At 43.6% G+C, this 19,621-nt stretch overlaps 1 protein-coding gene and 1 long non-coding RNA gene across 14 annotated transcripts in view; both read left to right on the top strand.

Annotated features, from left to right (window-relative positions):
* The first annotated feature begins 9,522 nt into the window (after window positions 1–9,522).
* SUMF1 (sulfatase modifying factor 1) overlaps window positions 9,523–19,621 on the top strand; it is a 553,524-nt gene continuing 543,425 nt past the window's right edge. For 12 of the 13 annotated variants that reach the window (XR_012159766.1, XM_073351176.1, XM_073351175.1 and 9 more), the window contains exon 1: window positions 9,523–9,799. Coding sequence is in view for 11 of the 13 variants with exons in the window: in XM_073351176.1 (XP_073207277.1) it covers window positions 9,536–9,799 (264 nt within the window). In the remaining 2 variants the exon portion in view is untranslated. The remainder of the gene's footprint in view (window positions 9,800–19,621) is intronic. The other variant, XM_073351174.1, reaches the window with a different exon arrangement.
* On the top strand, window positions 13,038–16,680 carry LOC140914102 (uncharacterized). The gene is made up of 2 exons (XR_012159768.1): window positions 13,038–15,116; window positions 16,094–16,680. It is a non-coding gene; the product is annotated as an uncharacterized lncRNA (long non-coding RNA).

The following is a 19,621-nucleotide window of genomic DNA, read 5'->3' as shown; positions in this document are numbered from 1 at the left end:
ACAAAAGATACGTTAGATGCAACAACTGGAACAGTTTTGTTTTCAACATTATTCCCACATAGAGCCAGATTCTATCCCCAAATATATAAAGACAAATCCCACAAAGATCAATAAGTGCACATATAGGTTTGCGCATGTACCAGAGGGAAGAGCCTGCCAGCTGAACCACAATTGCTGCACTAAGATGACTGTTACATACATTATATTTTATAGGAAAGGCCCCTTACTTCCTCCTCCTGTTAAACCACAAGCTATTGCATTATGCCAGCTGTAACATATTTACACATTCAAATGAATGAACTATAAGACAGACTTAAAAAACAACAAGCAACCATATTCAAAAATGTACACAGCAACTAGCAATAATTAGGCTTTTATCAACAGGATGCAAATAGCACAGAGCTGTGAAGCATTTAACTTTTTTTTTTTTTAAATATAGTCCAGTTATTGTAGTCCAGGAAACAGCTAAATATTTAGACTGCTAGACTAGTTACCAAACCCTCAGAAATATCCACCCACAATTGCCCAGATTTTGACCATTTAAGAATAAGATCTATAGCCAAGTCTGCAACAGCATTCACATGTATTTACATAATACAAACATCCCTGTAATTACGTCTCAAGTATTTTTTAAAAAATGGCTAAGAAAAGTTTAACTGACACACACCCACTCCTTAAACCATCATTGTAGAGGCCCAAGTGTCCCTCATATTTGAGTGACTTACAGAACAATTTAATGCTGTCTAATAACTTCCAGATTTCTCAGGTTGGTTTTTGAAGGAAAAATCCCCCAACAATCAGATGTAGCTTGCACATTTTAAGCTAAACTCTGTTATTCAGAACAAATATTTAAATACAACTTGAAAGTAGCAATTGTTCAATCACATAAAATTGTTTTCCAGTATTCAGACACTGCAATTTTATGGGCTAATCAGGAGGCTGGGAAGCAGGAACTCTGAAGTTCCAAGCCTGTCTCTGCCACTGACTCCCTCTTCAGCCCTGTGCAAGTCACTTCACTTCTGTGCCTCAGTTTCAGCATTTATGAAATGCAGCTAGTAAATAATACAACACATCTGAGAGGTAAATCAGTGTGTTTTATATAAATGGTAAATAGTAAACAACAGATGCTTCCTTTCAACACTACATTCAATATAGCAGCATAATATTTTATAGGAAAGGCCCCTTACTTCCTCCTCCTGTTAAACCACAAGCTATTGCATTATGCCAGCTGTAAAGCATTCCAGATAAGTTGCTATTATAAAGCATGTATTTAAGTATTTTATTTTGGTTTGGTTTTTATGGGGTGATGCTCTAAGATTCTCAGGCACCCTGGCCCTCAACTGCTGCAATCTTTTCTCCAGCCTAAAAGGACTGGACACAGCAAGTCTCTATTGTCCATATGTGCTACTCCAAGCTCTAAACCAAGGGAAAACGTTACCTCTTGGGAGCAATGCACTCCCTTCTCTTCGGTGATGGGATTGTGTGAACTTTTTGGGACCATGTTGCCAAGTGCCCTTGCCCACCTGTCAGGTCAGGTTGAATGATCGGCCCTGCAGCACTCCGAAGGTGGGAAGCAAAGAACAGATATCATGACCAGAACTCTTAACCTCTGTGACAGATGGGTTAACTTGCTAAAAATTAAAGACATTAGTTTCAGGAAGATAAAACACATTTCCTTATGTTGCTACACATGAACAGAAGGCAATTTTCAGCCTGCAGCTGCTCCATCTGATTTTCAAAATACCAAAAGCAATTAGACTAATCACTTAACCTCTTAAACACATATTTTCCACAAGATTAGTTAAGAAGTTTGCTATCCAATGCCACCTTGCGTAAGGACCTGTAGCCACCAGAAAAATGTAATCTGAAGGTATTCCGATCTACTAGCTATTCCATTAAGCAGCCGTTTGCAATACGCCACTCTATAGTTCAGACACCTGACTACACTGGTTTACACCTATTTCCCATTACTTCTTCTTTATTGCTACTCCCATTGCCACCCCTCTTTCCTCCACTTTTCTAAAGCTCCCTTTTAATGCTAGCTCTCCATGTATCTCTTTCATATATATATATATATATACATACATACACACACAGTCTTCCCCCCCATCCCCGCCACTTTACATGCATCAGAAGACGCGAAGTTGGCCTCTTGTTCATTTAAACCGATCGTCTCCAAGGCAGACTGATTGATTGCTTTCCCCACCCCCAAAACTATTTCCTGCTGCTGCACGGTCCCAAACTTGGCGAGGGAGGGGCAGGGGTTGCTATCTGATCGGTCATTACTTCCATCCCAGCCCCCAGGCTGATCAGAGGACATGTAACACAGCGCAGGACTGAAGCCTGCCATGAAAGTGAGCCGGGGGTGGGGGGGGGACATTACAAAGCTGCAGCCCTGGGTCTCCCACGAGAAAGTTCAGCTGCCCCCGGTCTAGGTCACTCCCCTGCAGCCTGCCCCTGGTTTACCTGGTTGCACAAGGGGCTCCGCCTGCCTGGACGCTGCAGCAAGGAGAGGGTTAGCAGCCGCTTTGTAATCCCATGTTCCCGAGGCAGCCCCGCTGCGTCCCGTTAGGGATGGAGGCTGACGAGGGTTAATCTCAGCCCACAGCTAGCTCAGCAGCACATCCACATGGTTACTGCACTTTAGAGTCGCTCCGTAGCTGCTTAAATACGCCCGAGCGGCGACCTGGGTAATGTAGTCCCCGGCGGGCTCAGGACGCCACCCAGCGCCGGGGACAGAGGCGGAAAAGCCGCACTACAACTCCCAGCATGCGCCCACGCCGCGCGGCTCCCGGAGACTTTGCAAGGGGAAAACGTTACTCTGTGTCAGATCAAAGGAATCTCTTGTAAATGCATGGTGGAGTCAAAAGCGCTTTCCTGAGCTGCCATTGGTTCAGCTGCCCCCCTCCAGCGTGTGGTCCAAAGACTCTCTCCCTGCCAAGGAAAGAAAATAAGGAATCCAATTTAGGCAATTCACCCTGAAAATACATGTTCCGGACCCTTGTTTCAGAGGGATGCTTCTACTAGAACTTGGTTCGGGGCTTTCTAGCATGGGGGTTTCTATTGGCTGTCACATCCCATTTGAACTCCCATCACGATAGCCAAGAATTTCAAAAATCTGTGACATAAAAATGCACTGTTGTGGGGAAAAGGATTAAGGCACAAAAAATATAGTTAAGTCCAAGGCTCTGCAGAGCTTTAGCTAGAGGTTCACAGGGGGAAAGTATGTAATAACTGTTCCAAAGAATGGAATGATGGCAGAAAAACACTGATAGTCTAATAATGTTAGATCAGCCAAATAAACCACAAGAAAATCAGATGTGAGAAAAATAAATATGAAACAAATGCAAGGATTTAACAGATCCTGGAAAGAGTAAAGGAGTTAACAGGCTGTGCTTAAACTGCTATGCTTAACTGTTAGTGACAGGGGCATCTCAAAGTTATATTACACAGTGTGTTGGCTGCAACACTTTCACTGGCATTAAACTCAAGAAAGCATTTCCCCTTCTTTGTCTCTCCACCCCAAGTACAGCATTAGACAAAAGGCAAGGACCATTTTATAGCAGTTGCCTATTTGCTTGTTGTTTGTTTTCACCTTCCTCTAAAGCATCCAGTATTTGCCCACTACTGGAGAAAGGACACCAATGTTGATGAGCCAGTGGTCTGATTACGACAATATGACAAATCCAGTGTTTGCTATTTTATCAGCATATGGATTCTTCATAAAAAAACAAGTCTGTACCAGTCATCATTATTGCTACTGAGCTGAACATCTAGAAGTCAAGGTACAGAGCTCTGACGCTTACGCACAAGTCAAGACATAGATAAAGGGTCCCTGAATTTTGGTGTGTTTTTTTTTTTGTAAAGGTAGAACTCATTACCCAATATCAGAAGGATGTCTATGCATTCTCCTCTTGAATTCTCATCCACTCAAACCAAAAATGTATGAGTGCTTAATGAGGAGCACTGCTCTAAAAAAAAATAATATGAGTTTCTTGTTTATTTTTCTTCATCAAACCTTATTAACTTTGCACAGCTATAAAGATGGATTTTTCCCTAACTAAGAGCCCTACAAACTTACCCTAGGATCTGAAAAGTAAGCTCTGTTCTTTCTGGTTTGTATAGCCTCATCAGTAAATAAAGATTCTGCAGGCCAAATTTTACCCTCAGTGGCACCTATGTAACTCATCCATGTGATTGCGTAGGTGGGTGCAATATAGACCTGGAACTGAAATTTAGTTAACAATTTTCTGTTAGTGCACACCAGAATAGAATGTCACTTGCTCCCCAACAGCTGAGTTAGCTCTGTGATGCAGTAAAACCGCATTCGGGTCAGTAAAGGCAGTAGACATGACTAAATACAGTAGATCAAGTGAGCATGATGTTGCTATAAATGACCATAAATGCACTTTCATATCTGGCAATGGAATCTATTCAAATTGGCAGCCCTCCAGACTCCTGGGCATAACTAACATGTCCTGCCTTTAACGACTGAATTTCACTTCTAATTTGTTGCTTCCTAAAAACAATGTAGGAAAGCTCACATTCAGAATCATGATAAACTGACTCTATTGCAACTGCCCTGTCATCTGCAATAATGTACATTCAGGGTCAGTGTCCGAGATAGGGTTCAGAGTTCTATTTCTAATCACCAGCAAGCAAGGGGTTAATTCCCAGGTTAGCTCAGACACAGGTGTGCAGAACGGAGTGACAAAGAAGAACTGCTCAGGAAGTCGCAGATGACACATTGTAAAAATTACGATAGAGGAAATACCACTTCAGTCTTTTCAGAGGGGAACTGTGGTACAACCAGTTATTAACCCAATAACGTGTGTATTTTAAGACTACAAATAAAAGGCATGGTGCAAACACTTGATGTGAGGCTTTTCTTTTGCTGTTGAACCACTCTACTGTTTTGTATCCTTTGGGGGCATTATTCTGGGCCTTAAGTGTCTTGTTATTTAAAGCAAATACGTGACTTCATCAGATGCAAAAGATGCTCGATTGCTTAAGCAGAAGGTTTAAGTCTTCTGTTTGCCATAGAACAACAGAACCATTTCCATGCCGCCTCTCCGTTACTCCCTTAACTCTGATGCCAAAGGACCATCTCAAACAGTCTGGAGGATTTGAATCTCTATGGTTGGGTTTGAACTAGGACTTTTGTCTGTAATTTCTCACCTTTGCTACCATTAGTTCAGCTGCACCAGTCGCAGCAACGGAAGAAGTGAGAGTGTAGGCACAGCACCAAGAGGTTGCCAGTGATTTAAGAACAGGGCTGTCTAATCTTAGTCAAAGCAGGTTGGAGTGTCAATCAAAATACCCCTAGCTATCAAGGCCTTCTCCATGCCAGCACTCCCATCGCTACTACCAACGGGGAGGTGAAGCAATCATAGCAATGGTGAGAAATTCTAGGCAAAAAAGAGACAATATCTCAGCTTCTACATTTAAGGCCAGAGAAAGCTCCTAATCCACTTCTCTAGGTCTTCCATGGGAGACTTCCAGCAAATTAGGGAAAACAAGACTTGACATGCTTGGTATTTCTGAAATAAAAAAACAAAACAAAGCCTTTTGGGTCTTGCTTTGTACATCATAAAACAGACATTTACCAATTTCCCCTTCCCAGTTACCTCTACCCCATACACTTCACCAAAAGCCTGATTCTGACCTACTTACTCATGCTGAGTAGTACCTTACTGGTACTACTCAGTGAAGTCAGTGGGACTATTCCTGGAGTAAGGTATTACTCACCATGAGTAAAGAGGCTGCACAATTAGGCCTTAAGTGGAAAAAAATGAGCTGTCTGAATTTACAGCTGACTTAGCAGCAGATTCATTACTAATAAATAAACTAATACAAGCACTCAAACAGCATCAGAACGTGAACCAAAAGCGGAGTTTGCTCATAAGCTAATTGCATTATGTTGTTGTTGAGTCCTGCCGTCAAGGAGGGGGGAATTAGAACCCAAATTTATTTGATGAAAGTATAGAAATACTGCACCAAAGAACTCAGGAAAAGAAGCAATAAGACCAAACAAGCAGGATACACCAGAGAAGCACAATGTTCATTGGCTGAGAGATGGTTTTTTTGAACTCCCCAATGATACATTTTAAAGCACACAGTTTTAATACAGGAGAATTGCTCCACAGATTGTTTTGATTTCTATAAGTGTCTGACTTTGAAAATGAGCTATTGTCCTACAGTTACCACTGCACTGGATAAAGGGAGGAAGAAAGCAAGTTGCTGGTAATTCCTTTGTATTTTAAATAGGGAATCATTATTGCATGGGGCAAAGATAATTACTCAAAAATAAAAGGAACATTTATGTTTTCTGACCCCAAAAGCAATTTGGTTTTATAATTAAATTCATGTTTATTTGTTTTTCCTTCACTCTGTAGCTTTTCTGAGTATGTCACAGGACAAAAGAGACAAATGACCGATAAATGGAAACAATGTTTATGAAAACTCCCAGCACTGTCATTTTAACACAGAGGACACTTTCAGGCTAAGGAATGACATCTAGTAGTGTTCCTATCCAAGTTCTAAAGACAGCAAAAAATTCCTTCTCCTTGACTTCAGGGGGCTGCTTCTTGCTGTTTCACAAAACTAATCTGTACAGATCAAGATGACATTAAATATTTGTAACTGTAGCTCACTGAATTAGTAAAGATTTCTTTTATTATTAGGACATGATCCTGCATTCCTAATAGACCCCCAAACACCCCTCATTGGTGTCAATAGAAGTACTGGATGCACTGGGACAGCTGATTATTGTTTTACTGGGTTAGAGTCTGACTTGCCCATATATGGGTATAAGGAATGGTCAGAACCCACCTCTTTTGCCCCTGTGTGTAACAGGACTGTGGGTTCCTGTACACAGGAGTAAGCAGGCACTGTGCACCTGCCGCTCCCTCACAGGAGGGCAGAGAGTGGGTTGAGCCTTGGGTCTGATCTCAAAGCACCAGCCAGCACAGGGGTAGTAATTTGCATTTTTATAGAAGCAACAAATTACCTCCTCTACCCAGAGTGATGAGAGAGGAAACTGCCTCTCAGATACATGATTCTATCCCTGTACTGCTCCTGAGATGACACATTAACACGTTTCCCCATACACAGGGCTTGTGATAAAGCTACAGGTCAGCCCACTGTGTTGAACAGTACTTGTTAAAAATGATGCTGTGGTTAAAAATGCTGTTCTTTTTCTGGTCAGAGTGGCCCTACTTTCTCCCATTGAAATCAATGTGAGTTTTGCCATTAATTTTGGGTAGGAGGAGGATCAGACCATACCTCTTGCATGTGGAATTTTATCTGCATCTTGGATGAGTCACAGATAATAATATCGTGGTAGACACATCCTTATGCCTGTGATTTCTTACAGGTGACTTGTTAAGAAAAAGAAAAGAAAAGAAAAGAAAGTGAATGTAATTGATATGCCTGGCCCCAGATGCATGCCCAGAACATTCACATTGGCAGAGAATGCAATTCCTCAATGTAAGACATATAATGATAGTACTTAGCACTTCTATAGTGCTTTTTATCCATCAGTTTGAAAGGACTTTACAAAGGAGAAGTAGCATTATCTTTACCAATGAGAAATGGAGACACTGAGAGGCGATCTGACTTCTCTGGGGAGATATCCTGTCATATGTTTTGATACCACTTACTAGTAACTGTTTTAAAAGAGTTGACAAATGGGCCAAATCTCATGACGATCCTGAATCCTCACTTCTTCAGCATGATTATTCCAGCATCAGAACAATTTGGACCCCCCCATTTGGTATAAAGATACTCAAATATGATCTCTGCTTAAATGCAGGCCAAATTGCTTTATTTTGGTCTTGTTTATTTCAGCATTAAAAGCTATTTTAAGAAAATAGAAAGCTTCACACTGCAGAAACTCTAGTAAGAAGCTATCTCCAGAGAGGCTCCAAGGTAGCAATGCCCCTCAGTGAGGATGCTCATGATAGCTATGTATGTTCACATTCTCTAGTGACTGATGTTCCCTCTGCTTCCTTCCAAAAAATGCCATGTGCCTGTCAAAAATGCAGGTCATTAATGATCTGGAGGATGGCGTGGACTGCACCCTCAGCAAGTTTGCAGATGACACTAAACAGGGAGGAGTGGTAGATACGCTGGAGGGTAGGGATAGGATACAGAGGGACCTCGACAAATTAGAGGATTGGGCCAAAAGAAATCTGATGAGGTTCAACAAGGACAAGTTCAGAGTCCTGCACTTAGGACGGAAGAATCCCATGCACCGCTACAGACTAGGGACCGAATGGCTCGGCAGTAGTTCCGCAGAAACGGACCTAGGGGTTACAGTGGACAAGAAGCTGGATATGAGTCAACACTGTGCCCTTGTTGCCAAGAAAGCTAACGACATTTTGGGCTGTATAAGTAGGGGCATTGCCAGCAGATCGAAGGACGTGATCATTCCTCTCTGTTCGACATTGGTGAGGCCTCATCTGGAGTATTGCGTCCAGTTTTGGGCCCCACACTACAAGAAGGATGTGGAAAAATTGGAAAGAATCCAGCAGAGGACAATAAAAAGATTAGGGGACTGGAACACATGACTTATGAGGAAAGGCTGAGGGAACTGGGATTGTTTAGTCTGCAGAAGAGAAGATTGAGGGGGGATTTGATAGCTGCTTTCAACTATCTTAAAGGAGGTTCCAAAGAGCATGGATCTAGACTGTTCTCAGTGGTAGCAGATGACAGAATGAGGAGTAATAGTCTCAAGTTGCAGTGGGGGAGGTTTAGGTGGGATATTAGGAAAAACTTTTTCACTAGGAGGGTGGTGAAGCACTGGACTGTGTTACCTACGGAGGTGGTGGAATTGCCTTCCTTAGAGGTTTTTAAGGTCAGGCTTGACAAAGCTCTGGCTGGGATGATTTAGTTGGGGATTGGTCCTGCTTTGAGCAGGAGGTTGGTCTAGATGACCTCCTGAGGTCCCTTCCAACCCTGATATTCTATTCTGTGATTCTAAGTGAAGACAGCCATGTTGAAGAGCTTACCTCTCTTCCACCATACACCAATTCCTAGTTCCACCACGGTCCATGGGAGTTTTGCTGTTGATTTCATTGGGGTTATCATCTGGGTCTAGACTTTCATTATTCATTATTATTATCATCATCATCATCAATCTGGGTGAATTCAGTATACAACCAAGGCTCAGGACATTGAATAATATATTATAGCACGTTGGCTGGAGGGTCTTACAACACTTTGCAGGCACCAGCTGATGTAGCTTTGACACGTCTCTGAGGCAGAGAGGTAGCATTCGTCCCATTTTACAGACGGGGAAGTTGAGGCTCTTAGGCGTGGTGGGGCGCCTCAGACCATAAGACAAGGCGGTGGCAGAGGGGGGACTAGAACCCCGGAGGCCTGATTGCCGCAGGGCAAGTAGCCGACGCTGGAAGCTGCAGCGCTGCCCCCAGCGGGGCACAGCCCCAGACAGCCCGCTCGGAAGCGAGCGCTGTCTCTTTAACGCCAGGGCAGGTCACCTGACTGCGCACGTCACGCGGTGCCCCAAGCCAACATGGCTGCGCCCAGGGCAGGGCGGGCTGCGCCGAGCTGGGCTCTGGTGCTGGGCTTGGCGCTGTGCTCGGGGCCCGGGGCGGCTGCGAGCTCCTCCTCTTCCAGCGCGGCGGCGGCCTCCAAGGGGACGTGTGGCTGTAGCGCGGGCCGGGGGAGCGGCGGGGAGGCGGCCGCGGCGGCGGCCTGGAGGTATTCCCCGGAGGCCAATGCCCCGAGTCCGGCCGTGGGGCCGGGCACCCGCAAGGGGCCCGCTGCGCACAGTCAGGTGGGCGAGGCCTACAGCTGCCCGTGGCGGGGGGCCTGGGCTCCCAGGATTGTGGTTTGGGATGGCGGGTGCCTTGTAAATGGCTGGGTGCTCAAAGCAATTTCCATTATTAGTTTATTTGACTTCTCAAGAACAGCAGTTTTTAGATGTGAGTGCTCCTTCAGCATGTAAAATAGATGGCACGGTAGACCAAAATACATGAGAGGCTGTCCAAACCTTACAGCCTAGACGAGAATATGGGCCATCAATAACGTTGGGGAATGGGTAACCAGACTTGCATAATGAGAGGTTTCAGAGTAAGCAGCCATGTTAGTCTGTATCCGTAAAAAGAACAGGAGGACTTGTGGCACCTTAGCGACTAACAAATTTATTAGAGCATAAGCTTTTTTGAGTGACAGCTCACTTCATCAGGTGCATACAGTGGAAAATATAGTGGGAAGATTTTATATGCATAGAAAGTTCTTCTGCAGTTTGTAAACGGTGTCACCATCACCAACACCAGAGCCATGTAGCACCCTATGTTCTTCACTTGATTGATATCAAGTGGCATGATGACAAGAGCTTATGTATGGATTGAGGCAGTATTGATTTTGACTTAGCTGGGAAGTTTAGTGTAAACAGTCTGGGTAATGTGACTAGCTTAATGGAAATGTATATCGGGGAGTAGCAGCAGTCTAGAAAGCATTTAGATTAGAATGTTGTTCTGTGCTGAGATCTTAGAAAAGAGAACAGAAAAGTTAATGGCGGTATGTATACTACGTGCTTTTGACTCAGCTGTAGTTGCTTTGTTCTAAATGCTACCTAGTTGTTCCAGAAAAATGCAATGAAAGCTGACTAGTATTGGAAGCTAGCAATGTAAGAAGGAAGTTATTAAACAAGTTATTTAGTCTGGAGAGAAGCAATACATTCTAAAAATATGAAAGAGAACTCCTTTGTAGGTTATAATCAAGTTGCGGAACTTCCTGTTAGGAATAATTGTGAGGTAGCTTTGCAAAATTCGGAAATATACTGTGTTCATATGAACATTTAGAGCCAGATCCTCAGTTGCTGGAAACTAGCATAACTCTGTTGATTTTAGAAGTACTATGCTGATTTATGCTAGCTGAGGATCTGATTGTTAACATTTATGTTAGCTAGGTCAAAAAGGTCAAGTATCTGTCATAAGAATGGCCATACTGGGTCAGACCAATGGCCTATCTAGCCAAGTATCCTGTCTTCTGACAGTGGCCAGTGCCAGATGCTTGAATGGGAATGATCAGAATAGGGCCGTTATTCGAGTGATCCATCCCCTGTCGTCCAGTCCCGGTTTCTGGCAGTCAGACGTTTAGGGACACCCAAAGCATGGGGTTGTGTTCCTGACCATCTTGGTTATTAGCCTATCCTCCGTTAACTTACCTTTTTTGAACCTAGGTATATTTTTGGCCTTCACAACATTCTCTGGCAGTGAGTTCCACAGTTGACTGTGTTGTGTGGAGAAAGTATTTCCTTATGTTTGTGTTAAACCTGCTGCGTATTAATTTAATTGCGTGACACCTGGTTCTCGTGTTATGCGAAGGGATAAATAACACTTCCTTATTCACTTTCTCCATCCCATTCATGATTTTATAGACCTTTCCCTTAGTCGTCTGTCTTCTAAGCTAAACAGTCCCAGTTTTTTAATCTCTCCTCCTATGAAAGTTGTTCCCTATCCCTAATTATTTTTGTTGCCCTTCTCTGTACCTTTTCCAATATTTTTTCTGAGATGGGATGACCAGAACTGTAAGTAGTACTGAAGGTCAGGCCTACTATGGATTTATATAGTGGCATTATGATATTTTCTGTCGTCTTATCCTTTCTTAGTGGTTCTTAACATTCTGTTAGCTTTTCTGACCTGCTGCTGCACATTGAGCAGATGTTTTCAGAGAACTATTCACAATGACTCCAAGATCTCTTTCTTGAGTGGTAACGGCTAATTTAGACCCCCATCATTTTGTATCTATATTTGGGATTGTTTTCCAACGTACATTACTTTGCATTTATCAACACTGAATTTCATCTGCCATTTTCTTGCCCTGTCACCCAGTTTTGTAAGATCCCTTTGTAACTCTTCACAGTCAGCTTTGGACTTAACTATCTTGAGTAGTTTTGTATCATCTGCAGACTTTTTTGCCACCTCACTGTTTACCCCCTTTTCCAAGTCACTTATGAAAATGTTGAACAGCACTGGCCCCAGTACAGATTCTTGGGGGTCCCTGCTTTTTCTCTCTTTGCAGTGTGAAAATTGACCATATATTCCTACCCTTTGTGTCCTATCTTTTAACTGATCCAGTTTCTGATCCATGAGAGGACTTTCCCTCTTATCCTATGACTGCTTTCTTTGCTGAAGAGCCTTTGGTGTGGGACCTTGTGAAAGGCTTTCTGGAAGTCGACTAGATCACCCTTGTCCACATGTTTGTTAATGCCCCCACTGCTGCTCAAGAATTCTAATAGATTGGTGAAGCATGATTTCCCTTTACAAAAGCCATGTTCCTTTCAACAAATTGTGTTCATCTGTGTGTGTGATCATTTCTACTACAGTTTAAACCAATTTACCTGATGCTGAAATTAGGCTTACTGGCCTGTAATTGCCAGGATCCCCTCTGGAGCCTCTTTTAAAAATCTGTTACATTAGCTGTCCTCCAGTCGTCTGTTACAGAGGCTGATTTAAGTGAAAGGTTACATGCTACAGTTAATTGTGCAATTTCATATTTGAGTTTCTTCAGAACTCTTGGGTGAATATTATCTGGTGACTTAGTACTGTTTAGTTTATCAATTTGTTCCCAAACCTCCTCTGTTGACATCTTAGTCTGGGACAGATTTGTCACCTAAAAAGAATGGCCCAGATGTGGAAATCTCCTTCACATCCTTTGCAGTGAAGACTGATGCAAAGAATTCATTTAGTTTCTCTGCAACAACCTTGTCTTCCTGGAGTGCTCTTTAAGCACCTTAACCTTCTGTGTCCACGCTGATTGTTTTGCAGGCTTCCTGAGTGTGATATACTTAAAAATGATTTTTTTGCAGTTTAGTTTTGTTTTTTGGTAGTTGCTCTTCAGATTATTTTTTTTGGCCTGCCTAGTTATATTTTTACACTTGACTTGACAGAGTTTGTGCCTTTCTATTTTCCTTAGCAGGATTTAACTTCCAATTTTTAAAGGCTGACTTTTTGCCTCTAACCACCTACTTTATGTTCTTGTTTAGCCACGGTGGCTTTTTTTTTTTTTTGGTTCCCATGTTTTTGTGTGTGTGTGTGTGGGGGGGGGGGAATACGTTTAGTTTGAGCCTCTATTACAGTCTTTTTAAAAGCTTCCATGCAACTTGAAGGCATTTCATTCTTGTGACTGTTCCTTTTAATGTCTGTTTAACTAGCTTCCTAATTTTTGTTCCCCCATTTGAAGTTAAATGCTACTACAGTAAGGTTCTTCGGTTGCTATTACTGAGAGGTTCACCTGTATTCACCTCTTGGATCAGATCGTGTGCTTCACTTAGGACTGAACCAAGAATTGCGTCTCCTCTTGTGGGTTCCAGGACTAGCTGCTCCAAAAAACGTTCATGGTGTCTCGAAATTTTCTCTGCATCCTGTTCTGAGGTTATATCTACCAAGCCGATATGGGGATAGTTGAAAATTCCCATTATAATTGCCTTTTTTTTCTGTTTTTGTAGCCTTTCTCACCTCCCTGAGCATTTCGCAATCACAGTCACTATCCTGGTCAGGGTGGTCGGTAGTATATTCCTACAGCTATACTCGTTCTAGTCAAGCATGGAATTTCTATCCATGGAGATTGTATGGTATAGTGTGATTCATTTAGATTTTTATTATCTTTATATTTCTTTCAATGTAGTGCCACTCCCACATCAGCACGATCTACTGTCATTCTTATATGTTGTGTATCCTGGTATTACCATGTCCCATTGATTTGATTATTATCGTTCCACCAAGTTTCTGTTATACCTATTATATCAATCTTGTTTAACACCCAGCACTCAGGGTCACCATCTTAGTTTTTTAGACTTAGGTATATGTAACCTCATAGACCAGGTTATAAACTGATCAGCAGGGGTTGATCAGTCCCTCCCTCGCAGTTACATAGCAGTACTGCACAACTGACCAAGTGCCTAACAGCAGTGTTTCAGAGTCTCTGAAGCCTGATACATGAGTGCATTTGTGTCCATTATTACAGCCCATCTTGCAACTGCATTTGTGCCTGATGGGGGTCCTAGTGAAGCCAACAGAGCTCTAAGCAGAGAGAGGTCACCCCATGAGATGTAGTTGAAGAATCAGCACCTAGATCAACTAACAGCTTTGAGGAAGAACTGGGACAGGTTTAGCAGGAGTGACTGGAGAGTTCTGTCTTGCGGACTTACTTTCTTCCATAAAATTTGAAGAAAAAAATCCATTTAGAAACTTTAATTGTGAGATGGTTTTTGTATTTTTTGAACTTCATTACTGAGAACATTTAGGCCTGGTCTACACTACAAGTTTGTCGAATTTAGCAGCATTAAATCTAATTAACCTTGCACCTGTCCACACAACGAAGCCATTTTTGTCGACATAAAGGGCTCTTAAAACCGATTTCTTATTCCTCCCCAACGAGGGGATTAGCGCTGAAATAGACATCGCCGTTTCGAATTAGGGTTAGTGTGGATGCAATTCGACGTATTGGCCTCCGGGAGCTATCCCACAGTGTACCATTATGACTGCTCTGGACAGCACTCTGAACTTGGATGCACTGGCCAGGTGTAAAGGAAAAGCCCCAGGAACTTTTGAATCTCATTTCCTGTTTGGCCAGGCGAGGTCATCAGCACAGGTAACCATGCAGTCCCAGAATTGAAAAAGAGCTCCAGCATGGACCAGATCGCTGTATGGGGAGATGAAGCCATGCTATCAGAACTACGTTCCAAAAGACGAAATGCCAAAACATTTCAAAACATCTCCAAGGCCATGAGGGACAGAGGCTACAGCAGGGACGCAACAGAGTGCCGCGTGAAACTTAAGGAGCTCAGACAAGTGTACCAGAAAACCAAAGAATCAAAGGGACACTCTGGGACAGACATGCTGCTTCTACGCTGAGCTGCATGCAATTCTAGGGGGGGGGCTGCCACCACTACCCCACCCCGTCCGTGGACTCCGATGATGAGGTACTCTCCGCCATGCCTGAGGATTTTGCAGATGGGGAAGATGAGGAGGAGGACGAGCTTGAGGAGAGCACACAGCACACTGTTCTCCCTGACAGCTAGGATCTTTTTCTCACCCTGATTGAAATACCCTCCCAACCCAATGAAGCTGGAGAAGGGACCTCTGGTGAGTGTACCTTCTAAAATATAATACATATTTTAAAAGCAAGCTTTTTTAATTGTTAATTTGCCCTGAGGACTTTGGGATGCATTCGTGGCCAGTACAGCTACTGGAAAAGTCTGTTAATGTGTCTGGGGATGGAGCAGAAATACTCCAGGGACATCTCCATGAAGCTCTCTTGGAGGTACTCTAAAAGCCTTTGCAAAAGGTTTCTGGGGAGAGCAGCCTTATTCCGTCCTCCATGGTAGGACACTTAACCATGCCATGCTAGTAGCAAGTAATCTGGTATCACTGCATGACAAAGCCTGGCAGCGTATGGTCCCGGTGTTCGCTGGCATTCAAGCAACATGTATTCTTTATCTCTCTGTGTTATCCTCAGGAGAGTGATATTGTTCATGATAACCTGGTTGAAATAAGGGAATTTAATTAAGGGGACATTCAGAGGTGGTCATTCCTACCTGGGCTGTTTGCCTGGGGCTGAAAAGAAATCTTCCCTGCAGTTAGAGTGGGGGGGCCATTGTCACTGAGCTGTTTGTGTTTGGCTAGCAGGGATCTTCCCTGATACTAGCCTTGCAGTGGGGTGAGGGGTAAAGTGATCATCCCAGAGAATTGGATTGGGGGGGGGGGGGTTAGTTTGGTTTATGCTGCTGCACGTTAACACTAAAACGCAGCGACTAAATGGCCAACTCAACGGGCTTAACTTGGTATGGGAAAGGAGGGCACTGCTGTTATGAAGGTTGCAGAAGCCGAAAGACTATGGCTTACCATGGCCTCCTGCAAGCTGAATTCTGTTGCCCGGCACTGCGTGTGTGATCTCTCACACCAAAGCCGAGGCACTCAATATAAGATGCAAAATGCGATCTTGTACCAAAATCACATGTGCTATGTAATGTGAATAGTGTTGTTCACTGTGAAAGAGTATAGCCATTGTTCTGTAAAATGTATCTTTTAAAACATTTCACTCCCTTTTATTCTTCCCGCAGCTGCAAATGTTTCAAGTCTCCCTTCCCTGTCCCAAAGGCTATCTCAGATAAGTTGGCAAAAAAAACGCACGCGCGATGAAATGTTCTCTGAGCTCATGCAGTCGTCTGGCACTGACAGAGCTCAGCAGAATGTGTGGAGGGACACAGTACAGGAAAGCGGCCAATGAAGGTGAAGACAGGAGGGACGATCGAGATGAGAGGTGGCGGCAGGAAGATCAGAGGAGGCAGGATGCAATGCTGGGGCTACTGTGGGATCAAACGGACATGCTCCAGCATCTGGTGGAGGTTCAGGAATGGCAGCAGGATCACAGACTGCCACTGCAGCCCTGTTTAACCGCCCTCCCTCCTCCCCACGTTCCATCGCCTCCTCACCCAGATGACCAAGGACGCGGGGGGGGAGGCTCCGGGCACCCAACCACTCCACCCCAGTGGACAGCCCAAGCAACAGAAGGCTGTCATTCAACAAGTTTTGAAGTGGCCTTTTCCTTCCCTCCTATCCTCCTCCCACACCCCACCCGGGCTACCTTGTGAGTTATCTCCCTATTTTTATAATCAATTAATAAAGAATACATGTTTTTTAAATGATAGTGACTTTATTTCCTTTGCAAGCAAGCTGTGATCGAAGGGAGGAGGGCTGGTGGCTTACGGGGAATTTAGAGTCAAGCAAGGGGGCGGGTTTTCATCAAGGAGAAACAAACAGAAGTGTCACACGGTACCCTGGCCAGTCATGAAACTGGTTTTCAAAGCTTCTCTGATGTGCAGCGCTTCCTGCTATGCTCTTCTAATCACCCTGGTGTCTGGCTGTGCGTATCCAGCGGCCAGGCTATTTGCATCAACCTCCCATCCCACCATAAACACCTCCTCCTTACTCTCACAGAGATTGTGGAGCACACAGCAAGCAGCAATAACAATGGGAATATTGGTTTCGCTGAGGTCTGAGTGAATCAGTAAATTGCGCCAGCGACCCTTTTAACATCCAAATGCACACACTACCACCATTCTGCACTTGCTCAGCCATTCAAACAATAAAAGCTCCTGACTACTGTCCAGGGTGCCTGTGTACGGCTTCATGAGCCAGGGCATTAAGGGGTAGGCTGGGTCCCCAAGGATAACTATAGGGATTTCAACATCCCCAACAGTTATTTTCTGGTCTGGGAAATAAATCCCTTCCTGCAGCCATTTAAACAGACTTGAGTTCCTGAAGACGTGAGCGTCATGAACCTTTCCCAGCCATCCCATGTTGATGTTGGTGAAATGTCCCTTGTGATCCACCAGTGCTTGCAGCACCATTGAAAAGTACCGGCTGCTTTGTGTACTGGCTGCTTTGGTGATCCAGTCCCAAGATAGGGATATGCATTCCATCTATAGCCCCACCACAGTTAGGGAATCCCATTGCAGCAAAGCCATCCACTATGACCTGCACATTTCCCAGAGTCACTACATTTGATAGCATCAGCTCAATGATTGCGTTGGCTACTTGCATCACAGCAACCCCCACAGTAGATTTGCCCACTCCAAATTGATTCCCGACTGACCGGTAGCTGTCTTGCATTGCAAGCTTCTACAGAGCTAGTGTCACTCGCTTGTGAACTGTGAGGGCTGCTCTCATTTTGGTATTCTTGCTCTTCAGAGCAGGGGAAAGCAAGTCACAAAGTTCCATGAAAGTGCCCTTATGCATGAGAAAGTTTTGGAGCCATCTAAACCTGCAACACTATGCAGTCCCACCAGTTTGTGCTTGTTTCCCAGGCCCAGAATTGGCGTACCATGGCATGACCCTGCCCCATTAACACCATGATCTCCAAATTGCCAGGGACCACAGTTTTAGAGAAATCTCTGTCCATGTCACCGCGCTGCTGTTGCCTCCTCGCCTAGTTTTTCAGGTTCTGGTTCTGCATAAACTGCATGATAATGCGTGAGGTATTTACAAAGGTCATAACTGCTGCAGTGAGCTGAATGGGCTCCATGCTAGCTGTGCTATGGCATCTGCTCAGGCAATCCAGAATAAAGGGCACAAAATGATTGTCTCCCATTGTTTTCATGGAGGGAGGGTTGACTGATATTTACCCATAAGCACCCTTGACAAATTTTTGGCCCCATCAAGCATTGGGAGCTTAGCCCAGAATTCCAATGGGCAGCGGGAACTGTGAGATAGCTACCCACAGTGCACCGCTCGGAATGTCTACGCTTGCCATGGTACTGTGGACGCACACCACCGAATTAATGTGCTTAGTGTGGACGTATGCACTCGACTTCACAATCTGTTCCCAAAAATTGACTTCTGTAAAATTGGAGTAATTTCGTAGTGTAGTCAAGGCCTTACTTGAAAATATGAACCTAAATTAGTCTTCTTTTTCCGTTGTTGTTCAGCTCTCAACAAAGCGCTACATTTTATATAATTGTGTGTTCTGCTCTGCTGCTCAAACATGCACCTGTTCTGGCAAGACCTTCCTATGGAACACTGGGATGTGCCAACTGATATGTAATGCTTTGTCTTTGGCAGGCACATTCCCAAGCCTTCCCTTGAATGGGACTGGGAATGTGCTTGCCAGTGACTTATGTGGAATGGAATTGGATCAGTTTGTGTAAATACCAATAGGTTGGTTTCTGCTATTGAAGTTGATGATTCCCTTGTGTAAGGCTGTAGTTATGCTTCTGAAGGATTGTCATGTTCTCAGTACGAGTGTAGCCCTGCTTCTACGCTCAGGCATGGACCAGGATAATAATGTAACATCAGTGGAGTTACATCACTGTGTAACTGGTGTACTGGAGCTGAGAACTAGGCCCTGTTTGTATGTACGCAATCCCTTCAGTCTCATCATGCCGCTAAACTTTTAATTTTGTTCCCAAGTCCTTTCTATTTTGTTATATTCTTATTGAGAGATGGGGCATAGAACTGAACACATTATTCCTCATGAGGGGACACAGTACTATTTGTTATCTGACTCTTTTTATTTACTCTTCTCAGTTATAATTTCACTGATTAGTTATCCATAATAAAGGCTAAGTAAAACAGGAAACGGTAATGCCAAAAGAATAATCATTTGCCAGGTAGAGATTCTCAAATCCTGTTGGGAAAACATGATTTTCTATATTAGAAAAAAAGACGGCTACCTGATATTCCTACAACTGTTGGAAAGCCTGTTACAGTAAAGGGAGACTAAAAGATGCAGTTATATTAACATACAGTGGTTTTAATGAATTTGGAAAGGACTCTCTACCTTAAGACTTATCCATTTTAGTCCTGCATTACTCTTCCCTTCATCATTGTTCATTGCAATTTAAAAGCTTTAGCTTCATCAAAATAAACTGCTAGCTGCTTCTTATCTGCTGTCATTCTAAGCTTTGTTAGAAAGAACTGTGGCAGTTATGCCTAAACTTGAGGTTTTTAATCAATTGGTATCTACTTCTTTCTGTTCATCTCTATAGCTCTCGCTATGGAACAAAAAATGTAAATTTAAATGACATTTCCTTTATTTCTACATACTTTAGGATCTTATTTATGTCAGTTAATGACCTCAAAGTAACTAA

This window comes from Lepidochelys kempii, chromosome 7 (genome assembly GCF_965140265.1).
Source record: "Lepidochelys kempii isolate rLepKem1 chromosome 7, rLepKem1.hap2, whole genome shotgun sequence".
Lineage (NCBI taxonomy): Eukaryota > Metazoa > Chordata > Testudines > Cheloniidae > Lepidochelys > Lepidochelys kempii.
This window is presented reverse-complemented; position numbering and strand designations above follow the sequence as displayed.